Source organism: Rissa tridactyla, chromosome 7 (assembly GCF_028500815.1).
Source record: "Rissa tridactyla isolate bRisTri1 chromosome 7, bRisTri1.patW.cur.20221130, whole genome shotgun sequence".
Lineage (NCBI taxonomy): Eukaryota > Metazoa > Chordata > Aves > Charadriiformes > Laridae > Rissa > Rissa tridactyla.
In genome coordinates, this window is record NC_071472.1 from 30,300,554 (window position 1) to 30,327,509 (window position 26,956).

Consider the following 26,956-nt stretch of genomic DNA (forward strand, 5'->3'; position numbering starts at 1 on the left):
AAAAGACGAAGTCATTGCAAGTGTAATCAGTGTTTTGAAGGAGGCAGAAACTTTTAAACATCAAAAACATTAAAGTAAGCAAAGAAATTGAGGGTGGAGGGAAGTCCTCCATAAAAAACTAGCTCGCACTGTGCTACATTAGACAGAAGTATAGTTCTCTGTGCATTGTCCTATTAGGAAATACCTGATGATTGCCAAAATATTAAGTGCTATGATTGTGCAAGCTGGCAGCACCAAAGAGCCTGAACTGCTCTATTGGATGATTACTGTTCCTCCCCCAGTTCTTAAAGTAGAATGGATGGCAGTTTCAGATTGAATATATATTTTCCATCTGCTGAATAGTTGTTTTTGTTCATGCTGTTTGAGGTTAACTGTGCACGTACTAATCAAACCCACTACTTCCTTTCTTGTAAAACCAAAACAAAGCTTCATATTACTTTCAGGTACAGCATCTGGGATCAAAGCTATATATATACACACTGACTCTGTGTGGGTTCAAACATTTCGAAGATTCAGTATCCTGAAAGGTGTCGCCTTTTTTCCAGTCCCGAGAGTTCCAGTTTGTCTTAAAGTCTGAAGGCACCAGCCACCTTCAGCCCCTTCAGCATCCGTCCCAGCGCAGGAATGCTCTCAATATTGGTCACCGTGGGCTTTCTCTGCGCAGCTACTGCCATTGCTGAAGGTGGGTAGATGAAGGAGGCAAGGTAGCTGAGGGTGTCTACCTTTTCTCGGTTTCACATCTTTGCAGGAGACCGACTGGGTACAACGGGGAGAGGGGAGATGACATGGGACCCCTCCATAGGACAGTCTGGAAACACGGTCTTGGGGCACTGTGAGGTATCTGGAAAATCAGACACAGACTTCAGAGCAGTAGCATCTGTAGAGAGGCTGGGCAGGATTCGGAGTAGATCAAGAAGGAGGAAAGACTTTGAAAAAAACAGGCCCTGTGAATGAAGTTGTTGGCAGCTGATAACGTAGATATAGAGGTTTGAATGGACGGAGAAATTCTACTCCTCTTCATCCCAAATTCTTGCACTGCAGAACTGAAGAATATAAGCCCTACCCCAAAATGGACTGATGTAAAATGAAACCAAACAAATAATACTGAGTCCTCATGGCTTATTGAAGCAAAAGTCAGTGCCTTCCCATCGTGTAGCAGGATAGAGTATGGAAGTTGTAAAAAGCTGCTAGTGGGGATGTACATGGTACACTTGTTTGGCTTTAAGATTTATAATGATTTTTTGCAGTATGTTTATCAGGCTTTGCTGTGTGTTGCTATACTGTGGCTTGGGGTATATACTGTTGTTGTACTGTGGCTTGGGAAGTGCTGGTTAAAAATGAGAAGCAAAAAGATCAGAAACAAAAATATGCAAACAGGTTTTCCACTCAGTGTTACTGTTATGCTAGAGGTTCTGTTCCATGTTCCATACAGGATGTCAACCTATTTGTTTCTAAATGTGAACATGCTTATTTCTACAAGGCAGAAATTGTTGTTTAAATGCCTAATTTTAAATTTCAGATTTCAGCTTTACCATATGAATTCTATTTTTTGTCTTATGTATATTAAAAGATTTGTGTCAAGGGAAACTGAAGCATTCAGGTCATTGCTCTAGTAAGTGGGCCAAATTACCTATTATTTAAGCAACAAGTAATTGCTGAGATTTATAATATAATTTATAGTAATCAAAGCACTTCTTGAGCTTTTAAAAGTGTATTAATGCAGTGCCTCAGAGTCCTTTTTTTGGAAGGGCTTAGCAGCATTTCTAGGAATTACCCATGGATAACAGGAGGTTGTGCAGGTTCCTACTGTGCAGGTTTCAAGTAAATGACTGCAGATCATTTCTTGACAGTTCATTTACCATCATGCTCTTTACTTCCTTACAGTAATGGAAGTGACTCAGCCAGCAATGGTACTGGCCAACAGGCAAGGAGTCGCCAGCTTGGTGTGTAAATACAAGCACATTGGGAATGCAAAGGAAATTCGAGTGACTCTGCTTAAACAGACGGGTGATCAGTTCACTGAAATTTGCGCTTCAACCTACACAACGGAGTTTAAAATGTTCAGTGTGGAAGACGTCATTCAGTGCCACGTTAGCCCTAGCCGAAACAAAGTGACCCTCACCCTTACTGGCCTGCAAGTTAATGATACGGGTCTTTACATCTGCAAGATGGAGCGGATGTACCCTCCACCCTATTTTATGAACAAGGGAAATGGGACGCATCTCTATGTCATTGGTAAGCCAAGCAGCTTTACAGTACTCTGATATTCCCAGGTTAAGGGAGTTGCTATTACGTCTCAAAGGTCTTTAAAATTCTGTTTGTAAGAGGTGATGCTGAACATTGATTCAAACTCTGAGAATCATGATTAGCTCTTATCCCTTTAAGGTCTCACTGCAGACACCTAAAGCAGGCATATTGATAGCCATGTGATGTATTTAGCAATGTATGGATGTTTGACAGCATAAGCAGTACCATATATTGTACATGTATGTCTAGGCAGTTAGATATGTAATTGCGGAAACAGCCAAGAGTAAGATATATGTTCTTCTATAGATAAAGCATATTTTCATTGGGGGTTGAGTGGGCAAGGACTCAGAGCTCAGTATTATCCTGGGATAGCACATGCTAGAGAAAAGCAATGTGGAGCCTGACTTATTGACTCTACGGGCTTCCTTACGATGTTCATGTGTGACATGATTTTTGTGACATGACTTGTGTGATATCATATGTTTTAGATCCAGAACCTTGTCCAGACACTGCCATATATCTCTGGGTATTAGGAGCTACTGCTTCAGGATTTTTTCTTTACAGTCTCATCATCTCAGCCATTCTCGTGGGCAAAGCGGTAAGTCCCATCAACTCAGCCCCATCCTACCAATAAAACCCCTTCCTGTGATGAGGATAAAGAGAAAGAAATGAGAACAGGGAAGAACACTGGGAACAAACACACTGGGATGTTCCTTTTTACTGGTGCAATGCTGTTACAATAATGCAAAATAAGAGAACTTGCTGGAGCTGCCATTTAGATTTGTGTACAGCTCATTTGTGTTGCCAGAGTACCAGAAAGCAGTTAGCTTACATCAGCTGGACTGACCCTCGGCTTAGGTTTGGATGCTTAAAACAGGTGGGAGTCCCGGGTGCTCCTGGGATCAAAGGCAACAGCCTTCATATATGCTCTGATTTGACAACTGATTCATACAAAATCCCAGGATTTGATTTTTCTTTTTCTCACTGTTCATGTCTGTGCAAACCAAACTCAAAAAGGCTTCCTTGTGTGATTGGGCGGAATTGTAACTTACAGCATTTTTAACCCCACAGCTAGAAATGTCTGCACAAAGGCATGTGAAATGTAAGCCTGGGTTGCCTCTTTCCATGGGGATCTGGAGTACTCAGAGTCTGTTAGAAATAAACCTGATGCCAAAGCTTAAAACCAAACACTATCCCTGTCCCATATTTTTCAATCCACCCTTGTCCCTAGAAGCTAAATGAAACTGTTTGGTACGAACAATCCTAGTTTTGAACCAACACGGAACTCTGCAGCAGGAGCACCTTTGAAGTGCTAAATGAATGGTAGGACTCTATGTTTTTTTGCAAAATGTCCCCTGGAACTCATGATTCTCCCTCAAATGGTGTCAACAGATCTTCTACAAGGAGGGCTGACAGGGGAAGGTGTCTAGAAGACCTTCTACTCAGTAAAGGCAAAACATCCATGAGGTTTCTCTAAAATGTGCTGGACAATGACTACGCTGTGATCACTTGTTTATTTTACTGTCTTCCTCTATTTTATAGATAAAGAGAAGACGATGTCTCACTACTGGGGTCTATGTGAAAATGCCTTCTGAAAAGCTAGAGAAAAAAGTGATTCCATTCCACATCACTGTTAACTGAAACAAGGAAAGAGAGAAACTGTTTCCTAGCTGGGATGGAGAGTCTGCTAATTCACTTAAGTTAAAGAAATAAAATTAATTGTCTTGTTACAAAGGTGTACGGGAAGAAGAGAGAATATGCTTTGTAACTTCTGTGGTTTGGAGGAGAATAAATAGTTTATGCATTAATATTTCAAGGTTAACCCTCTCACATAAAAATGGCTACACTGGGCCATTGATTCTTTGAATTGTATTGTACCAATATGTAGTCTATCTAATGGTCTATATAGTGTATAGCATTAAGAGATATTGCTGTTGCAGCCGAGCGTCTTACTGTCAAGTTTCACCATGTCTATTGATCAACTGAAATCCAAACACTATTATGACAGAGGCTTGTGTGTCATTGCAAGCCTTAATCCTAGAGGTCTGGGGTGCAGAGGCAGAAGAGCACACTAATGTACAAAGAAATGTTGACTTGTTTCCCTGCATTGCTATTTATTGGTCTCATTTCTGGCATTAGTGCTCTGCGCTTCCACAGAGGCTTCACTGTAGGCTGACAATGATGACATTGCTGCTCTAAAAGCCTGATCTAAGCTCCTTTCACTGGCATTGTGTCCCACTAGTGCTGTGTTGGAGTTAACATTGATGATATCTGAGCCAGTGCTGACAGCTCGGTTGGAGAGAAAGGCTGCCCAGCAGGAGCCCTCTTAGGCTGTTGCTGGGAGGAAGTTCCAGCTCTGCTGGGGCCTTGCATTTTACAAATGCTAAATTAGCATCTATCCAAAAGGCAGAAGTTGCTGTGTTTAACTGAGTCTATTTTCCATGAAAATACCGACAGTGTATAATCTTGTTTATTAGTTATGTACCATTCAATAAAAACCTTGAAGCTTTGCCCAAATTCAAGTTCATTTCTTATTCACCATTCTCAGAAGAAACAGGAAGTGGCTACATGTTAGAAAGCAGTGATGACAAGATGAACCTTTCCCCTCTGACCCTGTGTTTTGCCCTTCTGAGGGAGCCTGTGTGATCATGCCAACACTTACTTTCTCAGCTCTCCTGCTCAGGGGGCCACCATTAAAATCTGTCAAGTCTTCTATTTGTCTAGTTAGAGCTGCTGTGATGTGGTTCAGAGACGCTACCAACCACCTTTTACTTCCAGCAAAATTACTTACTTGCAGAAGGTAGCTGTAACGACTTTGACAGTATCTCCTGTACCTGTTTAAACAAAAAGCCAGTCCTAGTTTCAAATCCTGTTTTCTTTGCACCTCTTTGACACTCTCACTCACTAAATGCTAGCTGACACACAAAGCTGCTAGAGCTTAAAACATTTTCAGCATTCTCAGACACTATCTACTGCTTTGACTCTTTGCTATTAACATTTCACCTTGCAAGCCAAAACCTTGGCAGCACGTGTCTCTGTTTCACATCTGTGAACTCATCTTCTTGGGTCTGTAACTGTGAACCCAAACCCCACAGCCCTCTATGCCATGTTCCTGCAGTGGCAGCAGCTCCCAGAACACCAAACCTTATTGCTCTTTTGGTTCGCTTTTCCCCTCTTTCCCCTTCATCTGGCACCACCTCCAACTGTACAAATAAACATTCACATTCTCAATTTGCCAATGTTTGCAGGCGCTAACTGCTCTCTCAGTGTTGACCTACAATTGTAATGCATGAAGTAAAAGTAGCATCTGATGACATATCCTTTTTCTGAAGGTGTTTTAGTATTCTGACATCAGTCTGGAATTTTCCCCCTAATTTTTCACTAACCTGGCGTTTTGGGGATAAAAAATGGTCAAAAATCACACATCTGATGTCACTGCAAAATGACTGAATTTCCCCCTATTCAAGTGTAGCCTGCTCAGAGAAATGTGTTCCATGAATGGTAAAAATAGATTTGACCCACACATTCACTGTACGAGCTGTAAAGTCTTCCAATAAATGTACCCTGCCAAAGTAAGAATAATTATCCAGGGCAATTTCTTTCCACCACAGCAAGTAGTAGCTCAGATATCCCCTGAATCATGTGTCTGACTTCTAATCAGGAAGCAACTGTTTCTTCTTTTTCTTTTCCTTGACAATTCCTATACACTTAAGCAATCTAAAAGCAGTTCAAGGCAATTATTTGCTAAGTTTATTCCTCCTGGGTGAAGAGATGTTTTGGACCTGTATCAACAACCTCATGACCTCTGGCCACAGCTGGCTGTGAATCTGTGTCACTGTAGAACCTGTGTATATTCCAGTTCACCTTCATTTCTGGCAGCCGGTTGACCGTGGCTAGGCCTTCTGCATCTACCTGGACTAATCCCTCTTAGCACACTAGCATTTCCTTGAGACATTCAGTCTGTAATGACCGGTGAAGAATTCTTCCCTAAATAAGCTGCAGGCTGCTAAATTACCTGAAGAGTGAAGGTTATGGGAAAGCAGAGCAGAAACGATCATCTCACATACGGCAATAGCTATATTTTGTGTTTGCTCTTGCACTTACATAATTCCTGGTATGATGTTTATTAATGATGCTATTGGAAATTATTTTGCTCAAATTCTCTGGCTGTTTTGAACTTCTCTTCACCCTCAGTAGCTACTTTTTCCAACCTTCTCTTATTTCTGCAGTGCTTAATTTTCTCTGGCTTTCCTTACCACTGTAGCAGCCTTCCCTGGGCTAAATGGTACATAAGTACACATTACCATTTTTGTTCTAAGCCAGGTTCCCCTTTTGAATTTTCTGGCAGGGTAATAGGTGCACTCAAATCAGCAGATGTAGCAGTGCATGGCCAAAGTGGGATTTCGGTTCAGATTTTATTGACAATGATACTCTCATAATTTATATCTGGCACTACAGAGATGAGTAGAGCCTAAGTGCCTGCAGAGATGATATTTATACCTATCTCCATATGGTCCAATATCACAGCTAGTTCTGAAGAGTACAGAGCCCAGACTTCAGGGAATTTCCATTCCCCTGATGTCCTGTGCTGCCCTCCAGGACCTTGAGCTCTCCAAGACGCTTGGAGAGCATCTTGCCATGATCAGTACTCAAAAAAATTTGACATATGCAAGTCAGATATAGTTTTCTGTCAGATCACAGCAATACCAATATGAAAGGTGCAAACTCTAGGTCAGCGCACATCCCAGCAAATGCAATAAGGAGGAAATCCTGACTCTTTCTGGGAAGAATGTGAAAAGCAAAGGTGAAAGGATTTGGTTTCAGAGCTCTGCTCATGAGAACAGGGAATTTAAAAACATAACTGAATATCTTACGTGGACAGCTAAATAATGAGTCCATACTGCTTGGTGAGGTTCAGGAAGAGTCTCTCTTTTGATGTGCCCTTCATCCAGCCAGGAGATACGTCAGTCTGTTTGTGAAAAAGAGATAGTGAGTTTCTGGTTGCACCTGAGTGGGCATTCACATCTGTCCTTGTCTGCATCAAAGACAATGGCATATGCATACACCACCTGCCACCCCCCAATATTCTGCTACCATTTTCATCCACTTTTTTATCTATCTGAACTAGTTTTCTGCTTGCCATTTTTTCAATTATCAGAGTCCTAGCTGATACATAAAAACATGAGACAAAAGTCTCCCATCCGGCTACTCTATGAGAAGGCAATGAGTAGTCCATCATTTTAGCATTAGAGGTTTTCCTGTGAAATACTCAGATTCCCTGAATATCTTAATCTGAACTCTCTATTCAGTCAGGCCTTGAGATCTGTAGGGAAAATTAATTCATCCTGTTTTCCACAGATCTTTACCAAATTAAAAAAAAAATAATCTAGGCTATGCAAGAGCAGAATTCTGTTGATCTATTCCTATCCTTCCTAACCTTCTGACCTTTGTTCAAGATTCCCCTGGGCCTAATTTCTTGTTTTTCAACAACCAATATTTGCATTGCCCAGGTAACTCCTAACTGGTTTGATACAATTCCTGTCTGAGTACTGACTTCAAGCTTCAAAGAATATGAGTACATGTGTGTTGGGCTGAGGTGAGATTTGGAGGCAAAGTACATTGGAAAGTAAGATATAACTGGCTTCTTCCTTTCGCTAGGCAAAAGCTATTGCTGGGGACTGAGCCCTGGAAAATAAAGCAGAAAATGCATCAGCTTTCTGTACGATGGGAACAGTGTGAACCACAACTAAAGAGCTCTGCCTCTAGGAGAGGCATAAATAGGAATCAGATGATGTAGGCAAGAATAGTTATATCATGAAATCCAAACCAAAGAAGGCTGGCGTATAGCAGATGGTTTTACGCATTACTAAAACCAATTTATTCTTGACACTTGTAAACTACATGCTTGCTTGAACCCATAAATGGTACTTTGAGCTACTTTCTGTCACAGCTAGGCTGTGGGGCCACTACAGTCCCTGGGAGGGTAATGTAAATTTTGAATGCAGGCTTATGGCTGGGGGGGGAGGTGTGGGGAAGAGGTGAAATTCAGAAAATTTTTGAGCTGCAGAGAATGAGGAAAGAATTACAAAAACACAGCACCATACTCTGCTGATCCTGAGCAGATCTGGGCATAATTATTCCTGTACTTCTACACACAGACATCCAACACTTATATGACTTTGTTATCATTTTGTGTGAAGGTTTTTTATGACTGATAAAAGAACAAGCTTATTTAAGGGTACTTTTATATTGTATATCAAAGAGGAATGGTGAGGAGCTGTGGTATGTTTGAGCAAATAGCAGTTACTGATAAAAGATCTTAGTAACTAGGGGAAGGGGATGTCATGGTTTAGCCCCAGCTGAGAGCTGGGACCACACAGCTGCTTGCTCACTCCTCCAGTTCAGATGGGGGAGAGAATCAGAGGAGTAAGAGTGAGAAAAAACTCATGGGTTGAGATAAAGACAGTTTAATAGGTAGAGCAAAAGCCACACACGCAAGCAAAGCAAAACAAGAAATTCTCTGCTTCCCATCAGCAGGCAGGTGTTCAGCCATCTCCAGGAAAGCAGGGCTCCATCACACATAACAGCTACGTGGGAAGACAAACACCATCACTCTGAATGCCCCCCCCTTCCTTCTTCTCCCCCCATTTTTATGTACTGAGCATGATGTCACATGGTATGGAATATTCCTTTGGTCAGTTGGCATCAGCTGTCCCGGCTGTATCCCCTCCCAGCTTCTTGTGCCCTCCCAGCCTACTCGCTGGTGGGGCAGTATGAGGAGCAGAAAAGGCCTTGAGAGCTTAGTAACAATAAAACCACCAGTGCATTACCAAAGTATTTCTCATCCCAAATCCAAAACATAGCACTATACCAACTGCTAATAAAGAAGTTAAATCAATTCCAACTGAAACCATGACAGTGTGGTTGTAAAAATTGTCCCTGAAGTCGGTGTAAAAATTTTTGTTATTTACTAGAAGGACAGAGCAAGGAAGAGTTAAAGCAAGGGACAAAACTTCATTAGGGATCATTAATAATTCCTGCTGACATTACATGGCAAATGCTTCCATGAAGTAGGAGGTTATTAACTACTCAAAATTTCACTATTCTTTCCTTTTTTAACCTTTAAAATGGAGATTTCTTTCTATTTCTATAGTCAGTTGTCTTAACCACAGTCACGCTTTTATATTTTAATGAATTTTTTTTAGTGGTTATGAAGTTACGGTTGAACAAAAAGTTCTCAGTTTCCTCAGTGACAGTTTTTCTTCTTCATTCTCTTCTGGCTGTTGTTTTGAAAAAGTAGTACTTCAAAATGTTCAGTTTGATCTTTTTCATTTGCTGCTCTAGGGTGGGACGTTTCTACACAACAACACTTCTCTTCTCTTCAAATGTCCACATGATACAAATGAGATCCCAAACTTCTCAAGCTTTTATTCACAGGAGCAGCAACAGGCAAGCTTCCTGCAGCAGAAGCGGTAAGACTGAGGCATTTTCCAATATATTACAAATTGAACATAAAAATATGAAGTCAAAATTAGAATTAAAGAATCTGGATTAATTCTGTTATAGCACAATATTTATGGGCACGAAATTTTCTTGCAAACATGCCATGTTGTCCTTCTTTATTCAGCAGCAGAATTGATAATTAGAAAGCAAATCTTAGTTATTAGCTATAATAAAGCCAGTTCAGTAATTAATGAAATATTGACTGTTCAAAATGAAAAAATAATGTATTGATGGCTCTTTGTTTTCATTACAAACTCTTTACACATAAGGCAGCCATTAGAGTCATCTTTTGTGTCATTGACAGTAACTGTGCAGCTGGAGTTGCCCAGAGTTGTCCTGCCAGAATGCAGGAAAATCATGCCACAATCCTGAGAAACCATATATCAGGCAAGCTGACAGCTATGACTTTGACTAAAAAAATCCATTTTGAGATGTGTTTCTTTCGTCATGGGACTGCTTCTGGATCAGTTGTGGGTTTTTTCAACAAAAAGTAAGACCTTGTTTTTAAGGAAAATGGAATTTCTTACATAATTACATGATTCCAATAGGTAGGACTTTAAGAAGACCACCTCCCGTAACAGGATATGTGATACAGCTGGGAGAGCTTGAAACACTGGGTAACATCTCGTTGGACTATGCTGTGTTCTGGTGGGATTTATTGACATTCATGCTCTGCCCTGTGATGCAGCAGGTTGTGTTGAAAGCAGCAGGGTGCTTTGTTCTTCCCACCAGGATCAGTGTCTGGGATGTGGGTTTTCCATGGCAAATGAGCATTAATAAGTGGGACGAGATTGCCATTTACCTGAAAAATATAGGATTGCTGGTTTTACATAAATAAAAATATCTACACTGAGAAAATGCTCCATGCTTCTTTCAAACTAGAAACTGAGTAGCTAGACCCTGAAGACTCCTGGAGTTCAGTACACACAGGCAGTAAATGAATCCTGCTCTACGTGAAATTGTTGACTTACTACACCTTAGTCCTGCTTTTAGAGCTTCTGCTTGGGGATTTGTAGCGTGCTTTTAGAGCTTCTGCTTGGGGATTTGTAGCGTCCTTGAACTAGCTTTTGTGCAAACTTAGTTTTCTTACTTTCTTGAACTTACTTTTGTGCAAACTAGAAAGTCTCCCTCCAGACTGTGAGGAGATTGGTATGCACTAATGTCCACAGTACTTAGTGCTGGGCACTTGCATCATCATAAACTGTAAGAAATATCTCAACCTCTTTCCTCCCTGTGAAAATTCTCATTGAAAGTTGGTCTCTGTTGGCCTTCAGCTGCACGGCAGATACTTCTCTTCATGTGCTGGTGTGTGGGGAAAGCTGAGGTGTCTGAAGTTCTGTAGAAGCTCTGATAAGAATTCTTTTCTTCTTGTACATTTTTTTAGAGTCAGCCTTCTTACCTGCTCGACACAGTCTCTAGTTCCTCCTATTGTCATCTTTTTCCTTCATTTGAACCCAAAGAAATACAACAAATAGGTCATTAAAAATAGGCCTTCTCTTCTCCTGCACTAGAAACAGTGTTAGGCGGTACTATGGCAACACAAAACCTGCTCTAATTGATTTGCATCATACAGATAAAAAATTTAGATGCAATGATCTAGACAAAAATTGTAGAAATAGTTGGGGGGGAAACAAGGACCAAAAATAATCCGCATTTGAAACTGTCACCAAACGTGGTATGTTAGCAGTACTTAATCAAGATCAGAAAGCAAAACAGTTCATTTCTCTGTAAGTTATCAAATCCTTCTGGTAAGTGACACTCTGGAAACATTCGATAGCTTCGTAATTGGCTGACTTAATGTTTTACATGCAGGAAAGATGGCTAGAACAGCAGTAATCAGCAGAATAAGTTAGTTTCATAGTTGAGCTTTGGTGAGGTGTTACATCGTGTGGGTAGCATTTATAAGAGCTCTCTCACTTTTAATTCTGTAGCAAAGATGACTGTCTGCTTCACAAATTAATAATATTTTCCTTTCTCTTATAATGCCAAACTAATTCATTATATCATATTTTATTTTATGACTATTTGTCTAGTCCCTTTTTAGAGTACCATCTCATCAAGATGGAACATCTTTTATGTTCTTTTCTCTCTTCGTCTCTCTGCAATAATATAATGCCATTGTAATAATTTTACCAATAGGTTCCAAACTCATGTTACTCCCCCTCCCATATGTAAGCCACAGGCGCATATCCGGTGTAAAAATTCTTCACATTAACGTCATCATTTACACTGTAATTTTCAGATTAACTTCCATTATTGTTTCTCATGGTTTTACTTCAAATTTTATGATTAAGAAAGACCAGGCTTCTGAATATTTTTATGAAATACAGCAATTGCTCTACTACCACTGACCACAAGGAAGTTGTGGTTCTTTCATGGGAGTGGACAAAGTCGCTTCACTCTCAGGTTTCAGGTGCCTCAGTCAGAAATACACCTCAAGCACTAGCTTTATGGTTCCTAAAAGTAGGGCAGCCATGATGCTAAGTGTGGACATGTGTTTCCTTCTTCCTATCTATTTTGGCAAATTTTTGTGTATAGAAAAATTTTAGCAATTTTTTTAGATAGGAAAAAGATAGCTGAGTACTACAGCCTTCAGGCAAGTGGCTCTTCTCATTCCTGTCTCTGGCACTGAGTAGAAAGTCTAACTTTGACCCAAGGAAAGTTTTGTGAAAAAGGGTTTAATTACTGCATGCATGCATGTACGCATGCACGCATGCACACGCACACAGAGTTTTTTAACCAAATGAGCATTCTCTGTATGAAATTTCTGGCCAGTTCTAATTATGTGAAGGTGACTAATAGGACCAGCTCACTCACACTGGAAAGTGGCAGCCATGTACTCGTGCATACTCAAGTGAATAAATTAGGGCAGGAACTAAAGGGAACTCTGCATAATTTGTAAAATGTGTTGATTTGAGATTTTGCTGGGGTATTCTTTTTAAACACTTTACGATTACAAAAATGCCATGGTATCTCTAGTGATCACATATCATCAGAACATCAGTTTCATGTTGAAAGAACTGAAAACAGTATTTCAGCAAAACATGGAAACATTTTCTAGCAACTAGACAGAAACTGGCAGCACTTCATTTTTCAGATAATTTTTAGATTTTATTTCAGACCAGAGTCAAGACAATGTATTTCTGAATAAGTGACAGGGTTTTTTTCAAGAGTTTTTATTATAAATTGGTGTGGGAAGCCTTCAGGAATGCTCAATATAGAGCTATGCATATTTCATATGCATATTTCTATATTACAATATTTCATTGTATATGTTTAATAGATTTAAATCCTAATTCTACGTCCCCACACTACCTGCTTCACATACAACACGTTATTTCCAGCTTCTGCTTTTCAAATTCTTTTGCAGGGACAGCTTTCTGCAATACTTAAACATTTCACTAAACTTTACCCTATTGTTACTATTGTATGATGAGTAAGATTTTGTGATTTATTAATGAGCTTAAAGCCACATGAACGAGCTTTTAGTGTGAGTCTGAGTAATTAGCTACAAGCGTCAATGCTTTTAATCCATATACTGTCCTCCAGGGCAATTAAATTCATAGAGTAAAGAAAGGATTAAGTTAAAAGGAAATTGTAAAGATCCAGTTGGGTTCAACTGGCAGCATCTAAAGTTCTATTCGTCCTAATAATGAGTTGAACTTGGAATGACATAATGATGTTAACTACCTATAGAATAAAAAGAATTATATCAGAAAAAAAAGGGTTGACTAGTTATTGAAAAATATTTGTACCTTCATTACCCACTCAAATGTCCTAAATAACACAGATGTTTCTGGTTTTATTGTAAGGTGAGAAAGGAAAATCAACACAATAGTTTCTGCTACATTTGGCCTCGTGTGGATTTAGTGATATTGTAGTTTCATTATCTTTTTTCTTTACAGATTTGACATTCACATACATAATGTCTGCTCTTTTGTAAACTAGACTTATGAGAATAACTAGTTTTAACTTCATTGTCCAATCTGAAAAGGACCTGAAATTTTGACAAGATAAGAAGTTGAGAAAAAAATAATTTTATGTTTGGCAAACATTTTTTTCATTGTAAATTCTATATAGTTAAAGTAAATTTTAAAGTTAAAGACTATGTCAAAGGCGTCAAAGTATTTCATTTTGAAATACCAACATATTTCCTTTTTTTATGAATTTTTCTATACACAAAAATTTGCCAAAATTTTTCTATAGAAAAAAAGGTGGGAAGTGAGATACAGAGATCGCCACTGCCTGATCCCACATCAAAGGCAGGAACATGCCTCAACCACTGACTATCCTAGGAGAGTGCTCACTCTGCACTTTCAGTGGCATTCCTTATTTTTACTGAAAACCTCTAAAAGATTGCAATTTTGCACTGATACAGATTGGGAAATTGTATCTTGAGACTTTGCAAGTCTAATAGTAAAATCGTAATGATTTATTTGTTGTATTAAAGCTCTTTGAGATTGCTAAAGAGGGTATGCTTTTAACAACACTGTTGTGTTAGAGCACGGATCAGCAGCAGATGTAGTGATGAGCACTGTGACTCTATGTCTTACAACAGAACTAGGAATCATTGTTTTCAACAATTTTGAGACACTTCAACATCCTTTACTCAGTGGATTTTTATGACAGAAGAAACTGACTGTATAAGGTTCAAGACCAATAAGCATCCTTCTTTCTTATGCAAGAAAGAAGAGTACAATATAAATAAGTACTAATAAAATAGTACCTGCTTTACAATGTCTGCAGGCATGATTCAAGACCAGACACGGCAGGAAGAAAAAAGGTAGGAATGATGCTGAATGACACCGCAGCAGCTATACAAATGGTGATTTCCACCTCTGAATTCCTAGATGGTGAAGCAGAAAGCCCTTCCCCTTTGGTGTTTCTATTGGAAAGGGCGAGTCAGGATGAGATCTTAAACTTACACAGACACATCACTGAGAATGTGAGAATGGCACAATTCAGATTGCCTGGAACAAAGGCATGGAGAAGCATGGGATGGTTGAGGTGGAAAGGCGCTTCAGGGATCGTCTAGTCCAACTCAACTGATGAAAGCAGGGTCAGCTGTTGCGCCAGTGTTCGACTACCCTCAATAAAAGAGTTTTCTTATATTTAAATGGAATTTCTTATATTGCTTCTTCTCCTGTCATCGGGCATCACTAAGAAAAGTCTGTCTCTGTCCTCTTTACAACCCCCATCGGGTATTTATACACACTAATAAGATGCCTTCTGAGCATTCCCATCTTGAGCCTAACAGTTCCATCCTCTGTGAAATCAGGAATGGCCCTTGCTTGACTTGGATGTGTAATTAACCAGTCAACCTGTTAGGAAACCAGACATTATTCACTTTAAGCACACAGTCTGCAGGCTGCTCACAGAATTCTGTGATAATTTTTTTCAAGGCTGCTTGCTTCCTTTGTCTATACTGAGCACATCTGACTGCTCCCACCACTGACTGTGTTCAGGAGACTGTTACATGGGTGGACTGCCTGGCCTCCAATGGAAATAGCAGGTCAGTCAGAGAACCTGCAGCTCTTGACCTACACAGCCACTGCAAAGTAGCACCTTTTTCCTGTGAACCAATAAGCTCATCCAAAAGGCCTTACAATCCTATGAGTTTCAAACAATATGCAGGATATTGCACTTAGGCTTTGATGTTATTTGTCATACCAAATTGCAATTTCCTATCATAGTCAGCAACAATGAGAGTCTAAGAATGTAGCTGAGCCCATAGCAGGTCAGACAAATGATGCGCTCCACCCACTGTCCACTTTCCAATAGTGACCAAGAGCAGATGTCAGGGAAGAGTATAAAACCAAGGAAAGAATGCTAGGAAACCTTCCTAAAATACTCTCCCAGACCTCCCTCATGAGCAGCTCAGGAACTTCAAAGGGTGGTGTCTTTGTATTTAACAACCCCAATGAATTCCTCTTCCATGAATTTATCCTGTCTCTTTTTGAAACCCTGTTGAGTCCAGGTAAAAAGAATGATCAGCTATTCTGTATAACAAAAGAAATGGAAAAACTTGAAAAAAACTCAAATAGCCTTGAAAACAGCAGAAAAACCTAGACAGACAAAAAGTGATATCTGAGCTAGTTTTCAAAGCTTGGAAACAATGAAATGTTTCTTTTCTTAGTGGAAAAATAGTTATGTTTCCATATCAACTAGAATCATTTGTAGCTGTATTATATAAAGCTAATTAAAAAATCACCACTTGCTCCTCTATAAACCACTAACATTAATCACCAAGTTATGAAAATGTAACTAGAAGGAAAGATGCAAATGGCCAAATTAATTTTTTCCCCTTCAACTCTTTTTTTTTCTTCAAGATAAGAGGCACCAAAACAGTCCATCACGCAAGCATTACAGAGCCCTCACTGATGTCACTAGAAAACATAGTGTAACCACAGCAACCCAATGAGAAGTAAAGTGGCAGGTCTGGCATGCTTACTTTTTTTTTTTGTTACAGCTTTTTTCTTATTTAGCACAGAAGGAAAGAAGCCAATGGCCTGCAGAGCTAAAAGCCTAAATCAATATAACACGAATCAATGACTTGGTAACTAAAGAATCCTGTATTGTTTATTGCATGTGCAGTAAGACCCCTAGCATAAGAAGTAATACATTTGTACGCTCCCCATCCTACATCCCCAACAAAACAAATGATGCTTAAAAATTTCTGGGCCATAACAGGCACCCCCTAGCATTAGGCACAGAGATAAGTCTTTAAAAAGATCTGGGCTAACCAACAGGAATATAATCACATCCAACAGCACCTTTGAAGAGGTACAAAGCAGCACCTGAAGGGCGCTTTTGTCAAAAGGAGGATAGTTCAACCAACAAAAACAAGCATCAGCTGTGATGCTGATCTCTGTGGTACATACTGAACACAGTTTCATTGCTAACGGCTTCCCAATGGCCGTACCTTGCCTCTGCTGCTGATGCAGTATAGTAGACACACAAGGGATAACGAACTCCTGTGACCGAACAGGGCAGGCAGCAAGAAGAGTTGACTTCGAATTAAAGAGAGAGAGGACATAGGCGTGTCACTTTTCAGTGGTCACCTGAAACAACGGAATGAGCAGATGATCTATAAACAGATCTACAGAGCGAAAATTGAGATTTATTACACCATATTTTCCAGGGCTATCTGATGACACATAGCTCCATTCCTGGCCTGGCAGCAAACCAAGGCAACTCCCAGAAAGAAGGGCATTCCTGAGGAATCCTGAAGTTAGGCTTGGGAACAGTGCTACGATTAGCCCCACACACTAATATAACATTAATGTTTAGCAGCAGTATTAACCCAGTGAGAACAGAGAAACAACAACTTTCCCCTTTTCTGATAGTCATCTAAATGATTCATGAGAGTTTGTAAACCTAAGGGCTGGCTGTACCAGATGGGAACAAAAAAATAGTAGGTCAAATATCTTGCCTCCCAGGTAAGTATCCAACAGCGGGGGCTTAGTGAGGAATGTAACAACAGGAAAAGCATATGGTATTGCTATCCTGAAGGACTCTCATAACCTACAAAAATTTGCAGGTTGAGGACCTTTCTTGGGTTGATATTTTTGTAACTCAGCTGACTAAGATGAAGACACAGAAAACCCAGGATTCTGTACTATCTATACAAACAACATGGACACCTCTATTTCCCCAGCTTCACTATGCTGCAGCAGGCTCCAGCAGGCTGCTTAACTTCTCCTCTGGACATGGGTATGCTTTGCTGTGGCTCTGTCAGAATTGCATGAGCCTACAGATGCCAAACTGAAGCAGCACTTTGGCTAGGACAACAAAAGCCCCCTAAGCAAACATTCACTTTTAATGACCAGCAACCACAGAGCTGAGATCAAAGAGACCAAGCGTGAAAAGCCTGTTCTTTAAAGTTTGCCAACAGTCAGTCATGGGCAAACAGGGAGCTGCGCATTCCTATATGATATGTATACATCTGCCTGGGCCAACTTAATTGTAGTTGGGAACAGCCTAGACCGAGCAGAGCTTACTAAGGTTTTATTTGGAGAACAGGGGTATATTAGTTACTGCAGATCTTGCCTGAATGTAACTAGATACTTCCTGCATTCAGGCTTGCTCTGTGATCCAGTCAAGAGCTACTTTGAAGATGTTCACCCTGAACTGCATAGTGTACACTAGGACAGCTAACCAAGATGGGAGCTGGGCAGCTGCAGAGCTAGATGCTTTTGCTGCAAGTGCTGTGTCTTGGCCCTATTAACTTTTGTAACTTGCATGCAGTGCAGTTTCTTCTGGTTGCACTCTCAGGGTGAAGTCCCTGATAATTGATCTGATTTGACATGGTAATGTGTGGCTGTGGAGAGCCCTCAAAATGAGGAAGAATGTGGTATCTGGGAGGTCCAGGTTCAGCAATTAAGAAGTTGTGCAACTTATTCTTACAAAGTAGCTATGTCTGTTTCCGAGGAGTGTGGAGGTGCATGGAGGCTGGGAACCTCAGTGAGGAAATCTGGACTCTTTACATGACAAAGGCCAATTCACCAGAATATCCTCTGGTGATCTGTAATGTGATCAATGTGGTTAAAGTGATGTTTTAGAGTAGTCATTTCAATCATTTATGTTCTCTAGAGAATATAGATATCCGATTTCTATTTTTCGCTCATCATCATTCTAAATTTTTACTGCAAATTCTTTTTCGAGTGGTGACAGCATCCAAGCTGGCTGTGAGAGGGGTGCCTAGACCTTACAGTGAGATCCTGAAGAACGCCAAAAGCTTTTAAGCTATGCTTCACTGGATTGAAAGTAGTCTAAGACAAATAGCAAACACATCAGAAGGGTTTAAAGATGACTCCCATCCTGTCGCCTGCATTCTTGCAGGCAGGTATTTGTTCCCAGGCTTAATGTTGGTTAAGTCACTCAGTGACTTTCTGGGAGGCAGCAAACTCTACTGTTCTGTCTGGCCTCTCCAAGTCTGCATGAGCCATACACTTACAGTTCCTTCCTGTGATTCCATGGTCTTTTGCATCCAACAGTCCCTTCAACCGTCCCTCAGACACAACATATTCAGCTGCTCACACAAGGATGAAACAACCTTCGCACCATGCAAGGGTTTTCCAGCCAAGCCACCCTTCCTGAAGGATGTCAGTCCAACAACCGACCAGAGGCACCATCCACCCCAACGTCTTACGCAGGGGCTAAGTCTTCCCTCTGCACTGGCAGGGCAGACTCCTGCCCAGAACTGCCCTGGGCATCATAATGTAAATGCTCTGCTTGTGCTGCAGAATATGGGTCTGCGGAGCAGATCGGAGAAGAAGATGATGCCTCTGATCACTGGAGCCTCTGTGTGGCTACAGGATCCAGAATTCAGGGTTGCTGTAACAGAACTCATTTTGCTCTGCATTACTGTTGTATCCTGGACGTTGTATCAATGCCATGATAAGGAATTAGTATGATCCTCTTCCTCATCCTTTTAAGGATGTGATGAGAGGTGTGCCCTTATGTGAGAATTTTGTCCTCTCTTCCAATTTAACACACGCAGGCCAGTACCACATACTTCCTTTAACATGTTTTCCACAATAGATGTTTCCAGACCTTGTATGGCCACACAATCCATGCTGACCATGAGTAAGTGTATGTTTTATCTTATCAATTAACTGCTCTGATTTCACCATGAGGGTGGTGAGACACTGGAACAGGTTGCCTAGAGAGGTGGTGGAAGCCCCATCCCTGGTAGTTTTTAAGGCCAGGCTGGATGGGGCTCTGAGCAACCTGATCTAGTGGGAGGTGTCCCTGCTCATGGCAGGGCGGTTGGAACTAGATGATCTTTAAGGTCCCTTCCAACCCTAACAATTCTATGATTCTATCAGTATAACTAGAGTCAGTAAATTGTTACTGATCATGTATAAGGACGAACCTTCCAACCTGAAGCCTCTCTGCTCTGGATGTGGGTAATCTTGGATTTTACTAACAAGCCAACCTGGGCTTTGGCTGGAACCAGCAATCCTCACCCACTCCCCTGAGGAGGGGCTGCTAATAATCAGAACGAAACACAGGGACACGAAGAAAGTAGTGGCTTCTATTCAGACTCCTTTGCCTCTTGTTTTCCTGGCCTGCTGGAAAGATTCATTGTTTTTACATCTTGTTCTTTCTCTTCAAATTAGCAAGCACAGACGAACAATGTTCAAATGCCTACACAGAAGACCAAACCTCCTATTCTCAGCTATGACATGTTCAAGTGTCCTAAGCCCTACGAAAACTGCGCTGCCCCTCCAAGTGCAGGCATCGGAGATGGAAACATTGCACTGGTCTCTGCTGCGCAGAGTTCAGAATTTTTTTCTGATGAAAAAACATGCCTTTTATAAAGTTCCCCCACAACAGAGCCGCGCAGCCAGGTCAGGGAGGAGCCTGGCCGGCGCTTACAGCACACCTGGGTTTACTCCACCCGCCTTTGCCGTCGCCGCGGCGAGACCTGCTGCCCCGCCACAGCTCTGCCCCTGCGGCGGCGCTGGGCCTGCGCCAGAAGCATCACCCGGCCGGGGCCGGGGCCGGGGCCGGGGCCGGGGCCGGGGCCGGGGCCGGGGCCGGGGCCGGGGCCGGGGCCGGGCGGAGGAGCGCGGTCCGGCAGCGCCCCCGTGCGGCCTCCCTGCGGCGGCGGCCCGGCCTCGCCCCGCTCCTGCCGCCCCGGGAGACCCGCCCGCAGTTTCCTGCTTCCATCGCGGGCAGCGGCCGTGGCCGCGGGAGGCCTCACGCCCTGCCGGAGCGGCCGCCTCGCGTCCCGCGGCTGAGCGGATCCCGCTGCGCCTCTGTGTGCGCCTGGGCACGGCCCGGTCCAGCAGGAGGGCGGTATGGGTGCTTCTCCCCCGGCTGGGCCCTGCCCAACACCCTCCTGAGATGGGGAGGTTCGCTTTAAGCCAGGGGGCTCCCCTAGCAGAGGCACACGCAGAGCAGGTGTGGTGGGTCACCAGTGGGGCACAGAGGGCTTTCAGCCACGGGCTCTGGAGGCAGTGGGTTGATTGCCCAGGAACCACTGCTCCACCTGCCCCGTGCCCCACTGACCCTCCCCTCGTTCCACAGCGCCCAGGTCAGCTCAGTTGGAAAGGCAGCTCTTGGAAGCATCTCCTGCCAAAAGGGAAACAAAGCCTTCGGCGGTCCCTTGCCACGGCAGCACAAGGAGTGACACAGCACTGCAGGGTGACCAGCTTTGGTCGTCTTTGTTCTGGGACCCGTAGGAGGAGTGCGGCTGGACCAAGCCTTGAGCATGACAGAGAGCGATCTCGGTTCTGCAGGTGGGCGCGCTGCCTGCTGTAGCTGTGCTCTGCATGTACAAAGCAGTTTGTTCCCTAGGCAGTAACCTGTGAGATTCTGAATGACAGACACAAAATAGAGGAGACTTAGTTACATGTTTGAGAAAGCTGTGATTTCATTGTTTGTACTCATCCAAATCCACCAAGGCCTGAGCTATCTAAGCCTAGATTCAGTTAGCTGCTAATATCGACAGCAAAGCCTGGCCTGAAAACACTTGAAAGACAGGGTTTTCAAAAGTGTTTCAAGTCAGCTGGGAACAGACAGTGGCTTCTGTGTCCTCAGCCACTTCGGTGTTTCTGCAAGACCAAGCCAGGGTTGTGCTGCTTCACCTATCCTTGCAATTTTCAGCATGATATTTGATTTACTTCTTATCTGCAAGAATGCATCATAATTTTGGGGGCCATTTCTGTTGGAGAAAGTTCCCCTTTGTTTTACTGTCAATAGAGTGGTAGCAAAAGTTTACCTTTAAAATGTAATCACAACAATGCTGAGATAAAAATCACACCACAAACCCCAAGTACCACCACAGCATGTGGCTCTTTCAGTCCTAACTCTTCCGAGGCAGCTGACCAGGTAACCACATAACAGGAGTCCCCATCCTACTACGAGCTCTGAAACAGTTGGGGTGTGAAAATTTTACAGAATGTGTTTAATTCATCACTGTCACACCCAAAAGACAGTTAATTCAAATCCAAAAGCAGAATAACTTCCATGGACACCCAGTTCATCAGCATGTATCTGTCATGCATTGCTCTGTAAGTGGCAAGACAATAACAGTCTGGGTCCCCAGGTTTGCACTTCATTCAGGTTTTGCATTTTTACTATCCATTCTGGAAGACCTCCCTTCCAAACCTAGATGTAAGAAGCGCTGGTGACAAAGTCCCACTCAGCAGCATGTTGACCACAGGGGAACTGCAATGGCTTCGGAAGGTATCCTACTCCCTCTGGAGCACTGCCCATGAACCCAGGCTGCTTACGACCCTGGTATTCTCCTAAATACCTCTTGCACACTCAGTCATATGCCACTGAAAGATAACTACTGCTCACAATCCTCTCCCCAGTACACCTTGAAGGGCAGGAACATGGTTGTTGTCTTTGTTGTTGTTATTCATGATAGCAAACCTTCCACAGCCATCCCGTAGGTCTGCAGCCCCCCCCACCAGCATAGGCACATGACCTTCTTTGGTCCATTCCTATCTGTACTCTGTGTCCTGGAGAAGTGGTTACGTACCTCTTTACATAACCGTATTGCACTAGGCACAGGGGCTGGGTCTGCAGAGGCATAGCAGCTCCTGAGACCAGATGGAGACAGTCTTTTGCCTAGATGGCTCTCAGTGCCTTGAGTCAGCCAGTCCAAAACATTAGTCACAGGGTCTAAAGCGGCTTTTGGAATCATAGAATCATAGAATGGTTTGGGTTGGAAGTGACCTTTAAAGGTCATCTAGTCCAACCCTTCTGCAATGAGCAGGGACATCTTCAACTAGATCAGGTTGCACAGAGCCCCATCCAACCTGACCTTGAATGTTGCCAGGGATGCGGCACCTACCACTGCTCTGGGCAACCTGTTTAGACGGACTGAATTTGCCACTTAGAGCCTGTTGCTTGGATTAATAAATCAATGCCCTTGCCCGTGTTAGATGTGGGCTTAACTCCTTAACATACATGGTTTTTTTCTTTTAGGAAAGTCGATGACAATGAAATATTCTCAAGCATAATCTGAAAAAAAAAAGTGATTCACGGAGTACCTGAACTTGTACCAAGAAGCAAAGCTACACACTCTCACACCCCAAAGGGGACTGTCTCATTAGATCTGCTCTGCAAGGAGGTGTTTACCCTGCTGCTGAGCTGAGCCCTGGTAGCCTCTGCTGGCATGTTGATGGAGAGAATATTACAGTGTACCCCAAGGGCCTGTGGGAGACATCAGACCAATATATCAGCAAAGGAGGCATCAGAACAAATGAGGGAGCACATGAGCTGCATTTCAGGCTGAAACCTCTGTATTCTGAATGACTGCAGCTTGTTTACACACCTAATGGGGAGTGATGCAGATGGGAAGTGGGATTTGAAGCCATCACAGAACCTTAAAAATAGCACAGTGAAAGTCATTGTTCCCTTTCTCAATTAAGAGGACGGGAAACGAAAATGCATGAGTGTGGAGGCTTTCTGCTCCAGCCCTGAGGGAATGACCCAGAGTCATGAGAATATAGGCCAGATATTGAAGCAAAGAATGAGAAGCAGCAGGAGACAGCAGAACATAATTTGTGTGGATAGATTGCAGCGGCCTTGGCAGAAAGAATCACAAAACATTTTATTGAGAGATTATTTTATATTGCTGTGGGCAACTGCTCATCATCCACAAGCAGAAGTGGAAAACTGCTGGTGAGACAGAACAAGCTACTTCAATGTAAACACCACCTTTGTTTCACAGCAAACAATGCAGTAGCATTTTGCTAAAATGGACAAGGTGATAACAGTAAGAGTTATGTGATTAAACAGAGCAACGAAAAATATACATTGTGCATCACAGGAAAAATCTGCTGTGAATCAGTCTCCTTAGGGAAGCAGCAAAAATGTTGTTTTCTGAGTTGCCTGGAGTTAGAAGGGAGAAGCATTGAAGATTGCGTGGTAGAGAACACTGGTGCATGGACCAAGGAATGAGCAAGCCCATTTCTCTTTGGAACTAGGTCTATCACTGGATGCATTTTTAAAGGCATAAAAATGCCAATAAGGATTTTCCAGGTTGTTAATAGTGATGGCGAGTCAGAAGCGACATGATAGGAGAATAATGAGTTTATCACTGTAGGGTAGTGTTGGGGGTAGGACATGAAGAAAGAGTGTGGCTTGGGGGACAGAGAAGCCACATTCCAGACAGGAGTTAACTGCACATGCTGAAGGGTGGCCTCTGCTTGAGGAGAAGGGTAGACAGGGACCGGGGGACAGTCAGGTTAGAGGAGGAAAGAAGTCAGCTCTGAGAGGCGTATGTGGATGAGAGAGTGAAAATCAAGACAAAGAGAAATGAGTGAGGATGGAAAAAGGAAACACGTGTTTGTGAGCAAAAATAGTTGCAGTTATAGGAAGCGTGTTGTGGAAACAGGCTGCTTGTCCCAGGTGGTTAACTGTAACTAACCGTAGTATTTGTAAGAAACATTTCTAAATTGCAGTCACAATGTCTTTGTGAAGTAGATAAGCACTGACAGAGGAGGGAGGCAAAGACAGAAGGATTGAAAGGCAACGGAGGAGTCTCTGTTGGTGTGGAACTAGAAGGTGAGCATCCCTCACACTCGGCCCTGAACTAGGCTTTGTGTGTCTTTGCTTGTGAACATACGCTGTGAGTGCCCCAGGCTCTGCTGGCTTATCATCAAATACACTTGACCACCGAAAGAAATCACTGTCTAGATCAAACTTCAGAGTGCTGCCAAACGTATCCCAAAGTGTACTGTGGGCTGAATCCTTTTGAAGCGAAGGGAGCAGTGTGTTCTAGCAATCCCAAGTGCCAGGTAGCAGAAAAGGAGAAAGCATAATTCCAGACTTGGGGCTATAAAGACAGGAGAAAGAGAGGACAAATACAAACTGTTTACTGGACAGTGGGACTTGCTCAAATTGTTGTAGTGAGATCTATGTCAACCAAGCTATGCTGGCAGCCATTTTATCCGGGGAAGGAAATAGATATGTTAATCACCTCTGCATTGGTATAACTGGTAAGGTCACAGAGAGGGAGGGAAGAGCAAGTTGCTCCAAAATAACTATATTGGTTAAAAAAAAAATTCTCTATCAAGATCACTTTCCTGGAAAAATGTTTAGATTTTTAAGGAAGACAATACATTTTTGAACCCTAACAATACTGAGTTGTTTTAAAGCATATTTTTACAAAAAGTAGCTAAAACTTTGCTCAAAGGAGTACGTTCCCCTATACCGTTATTGGCCTTCCCAGCCAGTGGGAGGCTTTGTAGGGACTCAGTCTTTGGTGTGTTGTCAGCACGCTGTCCCAAAGGTGTGAGTAGGGGTACTTTACACATGATTCTCTTCCTCCCTTGATTTTGTAGCAGCAGCAGCTCTTTTACTGGCTGTCTTACCTGGCGGGCAATAAAGGTCCTGTCCCAGCAGAGGGCTGCTCTGTTGTTTCAGCACTTCCCATAAGTTGTTATGGGGGATGGATGGGAAAGATGGTCCTACCTGGAATCTCCATAGATTCCAATATTGGTCATAACTTTGTAGGCAAAGGTCAGGCGCCAGATGTATCTTTTTACACTTTATCATTGCTTGCACCTCCATATATTACTCTTGAGCTTCAGAAATAAAAGTATACTTCAGAAACTTTCTCTAGTTAAGAGTTGCTTACGTTTGGCTCCAGAGACCAGAGCTGAAAATTTAGATCAAATCCTGACTTGACTCAGGCTTAGCTCTGATTTTAATTTATCAAAAGTCAAAGATTTGCAGGGCTTTGCAAAGATTTAAAGAGAGTACAACTCTCTGCCAGTGTCTGTGTGAATAGATCTTTAGCCGTAGTAGTGAAAGAAATTAAATCACTTTTGAGGAAGAGTAAACCAACACGTGAAGATTTATTCACACAGTACAAAGTAGGATCGAATCTGTAACCCAGTCCTGTTATTCACAAATTATTTGGCACCACTGCATGACCATTACAAGGACTCTTCTAACGGAGGAGTGTCTGTCAGGCACCACTACTAGTCCTTTGTGTCTTCTCTTTGTGCAATCAGAAATGCTAACTGCACCTAACATATGAAACATCATTTAGAAGCTGCTTTTCCAGCATGTCATCTGCACTAAAATTAGTATTATAGGCATAAATAAATAGCCAGTTCCAAATGACTGTAGAAAATGTTATCCCAAAAGGTTCTCAAGCATTCCCAGAATACAGTCGGATGGCAGGCCAGAATAGAATGTGCTACACAAAAGCAGGGAGAGGGACGGAGAGAAACTTTTGACCTAAGGCACTAGGGCACTGGGTCAGATCTCCTCCTCTCACAGAGCCGCATGAAGTTTCTTATGCCCATGCAGAGCAAGCCTGACCTCCAGGGTGAAATTCTTACGTCGGAGTGAGCCTTCAGGAAGTTACAGGGCTGAAGGGATCCTTCTGCGATTTGGACATATTCTTCCAATGAATTCCAGGACCAGGACACACAAGAGACTCCTACCCTACTGATGAATGGTTTCCACATAGAGCAAGACCATCAGTTACATAAGACCAGCTGAAATTGGTTGCCAGTTGCAAATCTGATTGATTTTTGCCAGAAATCAGGTTGCCAGTTGCAAATCTGCGTGTATTGTAAGTTGTTTTAAAGAACAAGTTGCTGACCGTAGGCCATCTGCATGAAGTTTACTGTAGATGACTGTAGCCTCTATCATGATAGATTTAACCAGAAACAGTCTTTGCAGAAGTAATGTCAGAAAATGTTTCACCTTCCTGTCTGTAACAGCAAACCATGAGGTAGGAAAAAAAAAAAGCAGCAAACTCCACAGGTGTGGGCGACAGCTAATGCTGACATAGCTATAACGTAGTCAGGGGTTAAATTAAAAAGTCCTTCTGATTATCATATAATTTCCCCCATTGCCCACAGACCACATCCTTTTCTACCCATGAATTCCTCCCCATCTTCACAGTAGGCAGAAGGCTGGTGCCTCTGTGTCAGGCAAGCATGAAGTTGGTTGCTGTAACTTTCTGTGTCCTCTGCTTTCATTTTGAAGCCCTGTATGGTGAGTAGCATTTTGGATTATTCTTCTTGCAGTAGATGTCTCTATGGAATATGACTAACTCAATGATGGGAGACAGTAAATGAGGCATGATAGCAAGGGGTTGGAGGAATAGAGGTAATTAAGGGAAACAGCTGCAAAAAGACCCCTCTCAACTTTAATATCACTAGAGTTGGTGGGGAGAGAATTCTTGCCGGCGCAGGGCATTCGCTCTGAAACTAAAAAG

At 42.4% G+C, this 26,956-nt stretch overlaps 2 protein-coding genes across 3 annotated transcripts in view; both read left to right on the top strand.

The window, feature by feature from the left end:
- Window positions 1–474: 474 nt before the first annotated feature.
- CTLA4 (cytotoxic T-lymphocyte associated protein 4) lies at window positions 475–4,712 on the top strand. The gene is made up of 4 exons (XM_054210047.1): window positions 475–682; window positions 1,885–2,235; window positions 2,736–2,845; window positions 3,790–4,712. Exons 1-4 carry the CDS (start codon window positions 625–627, stop codon window positions 3,886–3,888), a joined length of 618 nt encoding a protein of 205 aa, XP_054066022.1. The 5' UTR covers window positions 475–624; the 3' UTR covers window positions 3,889–4,712.
- A 4,875-nt stretch (window positions 4,713–9,587) lies between these two features.
- The window catches only part of LOC128913058 (inducible T-cell costimulator-like), a 29,861-nt gene continuing 12,492 nt past the window's right edge, over window positions 9,588–26,956 (top strand). Inside the window, exon 1 of one of the 2 annotated variants that reach the window (XM_054210045.1) lies at window positions 9,588–9,719. In XM_054210045.1, the coding sequence (XP_054066020.1) occupies window positions 9,641–9,719 (79 nt within the window). In that variant the 5' untranslated portion in view covers window positions 9,588–9,640. Of the gene's footprint in view, window positions 9,720–26,597; window positions 26,734–26,956 lie in introns of those variants that run through there. The other variant, XM_054210046.1, reaches the window with a different exon arrangement.